The sequence below is a fragment of the Theropithecus gelada genome, chromosome 6 (genome assembly GCF_003255815.1).
Source record: "Theropithecus gelada isolate Dixy chromosome 6, Tgel_1.0, whole genome shotgun sequence".
Taxonomy (NCBI): domain Eukaryota; kingdom Metazoa; phylum Chordata; class Mammalia; order Primates; family Cercopithecidae; genus Theropithecus; species Theropithecus gelada.
Window position 1 is genome coordinate 68,651,133 of NC_037673.1, and position 3,490 is coordinate 68,654,622.

Sequence of the window (3,490 nt, forward strand, 5' to 3'; positions counted from 1 at the left end):
GGCAGGAGGATCACTTGAGTCCAAGAGTTTGAGACCAGCCTGGTCAACATAATGAGACCCTATCTCTACAAAAAATTTTAAAAATTAGCTGAGCATTGTGATGTGCACCTGTAGTCCTGGCTACTGGAGAGGATGAAGTGGGAGGATCGCTTGACCCAGGAGGTTGAGGCTGCAGTGAGCTATGATTGTGCCACTGCATTCCAGCTGGGTGACAGAGTGAGACCCACGCTCTAAGAAAAAAAAAAAAGAAAAAGAAAAGAAAAGAAAAAGAAAGATGGACTCAATAAGTTAATTTTTGAATGTGTGAATGAATGAATGTGAATTAGAGAGACAGCTTGTCATTGACTTGCAAAACAGAGACCTCCACTTGTTGACAATACATGAGAAAACTTCAGGCTTCATTTCTCAGACCTTTATTCTTCTAAACAAGGTCCAGCCCTCTGTGTGTTACACCCTGTTAAGCACAAGCCCTGAGTTCTTCTATAACTAATTTGGACCTGTGATTCCTTGGCTCTCACAATCCTCTCCACTCTAAGAAGCAGGGTGAGGCCACAAGGAGCAATGGAGCAGGGCAGCGGCCGCTTGGAGGACTTCCCTGTCAATGTGTTTTCCGTCACTCCTTACACACCCAGCACCGCTGACATCCAGGTGTCCGATGACGACAAGGCTGGGGCCACCTTGCTCTTCTCAGGCATCTTTCTGGGGCTGGTGGGGATCACATTCACTGTCATGGGCTGGATCAAATACCAAGGTGTCTCCCACTTTGAATGGACCCAGCTCCTTGGGCCTGTCCTGCTGTCGGTTGGGGTGACATTCATCCTGATTGCTGTATGCAAGTTCAAAATGCTCTCCTGCCAGTTGTGCAAAGAAAGTGAGGAAAGGGTCCCGGACTTGGAACAGACACCAGGAGGACCATCATTTGTTTTCACTGGCATCAACCAACCCATCACCTTCCATGGGGCCACTGTGGTGCAGTACATCCCTCCTCCTTATGGTTCTCCAGAGCCTATGGGGATAAATACCAGCTACCTGCAGTCTGTGGTGAGCCCCTGTGGCCTCATAACCCCTGGAGGGGCAGCAACCGCCGTGCTGAGTCCTCCTCAATACTACACCATCTACCCTCAAGATAACTCTGCATTTGTGGTTGATGAAGGCTGCCCTTCTTTCGCGGATGGTGGAAATCACAGGTATGGCGTGTCTACTGGGGGAATGCACTCCTTCTAGCCATCTCCATCGTGATCTGTGGCTGTTTGGTCCATGAATAAGGTGTTGGGAGACTGCGAATCCCTGCTTAGCCTGTTGCCCACGATGGCAGCCTTGGTTCTGTGAATGATGCTTTGGACCATAACGTACCTGTGTTTTCTGCTCACATTTCAGGCCCAATCCTGATGCTGACCAGGTAGAAGAGACACAGCTGGAAGAGGAGGCCTGTGCCTGCTTCTCTCCTCCACCTTACGAAGAAATATACTCTCTCCCTCGCTAGAGACTAATTCTGATATAATAATACAACGCTCAGCTCAGGGAGCAAGCGTTTCCGTCATTGTTACCTGACAACCGTGGTGTTCTATGTTGCAACCTTCAGAAGCAACAGCAGCGCCCAGGCAGCCTGACAGAGATCATTCAAAGGGGGAAAGGGGAAGCGGGAGCAATGTCTCAGACTGGTAAAAATTAGACTGGCCCGAGGCAATTTTCCTTTGGAACAGTTTCAGATTCCCTCGGGTAAGAAATCTCCTGTGTAAGGCTCAGGAGCAGGAATTTCACTTTTTCATCCCCCACCCTCCCCCTTCCCTGTAGGAAGGCATTGGTGGCTCAATTTTAACCCCAGCAGCCAATGAAAAAATCACGACTTCTGAGACTTTGGGAGTTTCCACAGAGGTGAGAGTTGGTGGGAAGGAAGCAGGGAAGAGAAAGCAGGCCCAGCTGGAGACTTCCCGGTGGCTGTCCTTGGCCCCAAAGCAGCCTCACTAATCCCAAACAACTCAGCTGCCATCTGGCCTCTCTGAGGACACTGGGTACCTTAAAGGCTATAAAACAAAACAAAACAAAAACATCAAACCAATGAAATAAAATAAAGCATGTCTCCTGCTAGAATAGTATTGGATACCTGGCTAAATTACACAAAATAGACCTTAATAGGATAACACTGTGAATAAATCCTTCCCTGATCACTGAGTCACAGTGACCCCTGGCTGCTGCTGTTCTCTTCTGCAAGGTTGAAGCTTGACTTGTGATGTACATGGGTGGGCTCTTGGTCCACCCCGGGCTGGGGCCTGTGCCAGGCATGAACTAACTGGGCCCAGTGGCTGACAGAACACAGGACTTTCCTAAGTACCCGTAGGTCTGTGGAGTGAGACAAAGCGGAGTTGCCATGTCAACACATGGGGAATGATATGATAGAAACAATCTTTATGACTAAAAGAAACTCATCTTCTTCATTAAAATCTTTGGTGTCCTTAATCTCTCTGAATTTGGCTGTGTAATAAACAACTGGAACTGACTCACAGACTTCAGAAGAGACAGTTTAAAACCATTAGGTTTTAAAAGAAAATATTTGCTTTGGGCTTCAAAGGCAATGCCACTCAAGGTAAGGGTGGCACATCCCAAAGGATGTGCCACATGGAATGTAGCAATTCTTTAAAAAATGTTGATATCATGTTTGTATATGGAGCGACTTTTACTAATTTTGATCAGAAGTGTCTAGCTTTCAAAGGACATGAGTGAAGTAAGCTTGGTACATTATTGTTGTTATTTATGTTATATCTTAGGGACAAAGTCTTTTCACATCCACTTTCATGTTTGATGATAGTTGATAGGTGGAAATGATTTCATTTACAGAAACTAGCTTTATGTTCAACAGATCCCTGAGACACTGGTCCCTAGCTGAGGTCCATTGGTTTTGGAGAAGAAGTTTGGTGACAAGGACCAGACTGAGCATCACCAGTGGCATGCTGACCAACAGATGACACTTTGGGCCCCTCATGCCACCCTAACCTTGAGTGCTGCTTTCACTGTCTCCCCCGCAACCCCTGCTATCCTCACCCACCCCATAATTTTATGTTCATAAATTTGGGCTACAATGAACATCAAAAGTAGCTCAAAAAAGAAAACCTTGTTAGGGAAGTACATCCCCATGTGCAGCTGGGGAGGGCAGGGCAGCCAGTTGGTCTTGGAGATACCTGGAGTCAGATATGCAGGGAGGTGGCCTGGAGAGTTGGGATGGTTAGTTTCAGGCACCAACAATTCCTGTTCCAAGACAGAGGGAAAAATGCTAACATAGAGGTCATTTATGCTTTCAAAGAGAGGGCTTCAGGGCTAATGACTTCAGGAGCTCGAGGTAGGAGTAGGGTCTGTAGCAGTCAGGGATCAGAAAACGGGAATTTGTTCATTAGTGCAACATTTATTTATTGAGCATCTACTCTGTGTCTGGTCCGGGTCCATCAAATGGAAACGTAACTGAAAAATTCCACCACCAAGAGAGCATACATGATTC

The 3,490-nt window shown here is 46.8% G+C and overlaps 1 protein-coding gene across 2 annotated transcripts; it reads left to right on the forward strand.

The window, feature by feature from the left end:
- Positions 1-518: 518 nt before the first annotated feature.
- Positions 519-2,497, forward strand: TMEM174 (transmembrane protein 174). 2 transcript variants are annotated; one of them, XM_025388584.1, is made up of 2 exons: positions 519-1,187; positions 1,378-2,027. In XM_025388584.1, the coding sequence occupies exons 1-2, from the start codon at positions 562-564 to the stop codon at positions 1,481-1,483; spliced, it is 732 nt and encodes a 243-aa protein (XP_025244369.1). In that variant the 5' UTR covers positions 519-561; the 3' UTR covers positions 1,484-2,027. The 2 variants fall into 2 exon arrangements, with proteins under 2 accessions (XP_025244369.1, XP_025244370.1); XM_025388585.1 differs by having other exon boundaries at positions 520-1,192; positions 1,378-2,497.
- The last annotated feature ends 993 nt before the right edge of the window (positions 2,498-3,490 follow it).

Excerpts from the sequence above, each read along its gene's own strand:
- TMEM174 (XM_025388584.1), top strand. The coding sequence starts at position 562 with ATGGAGCAGGGCAGCGGCCGCTTGGAGGACTTCCCTGTCAATGTGTTT. Across the intron at positions 1,188-1,377 it reads GCGGATGGTGGAAATCACAG|GCCCAATCCTGATGCTGACC; the intron begins GTATGGCGTGTC and ends CTCACATTTCAG.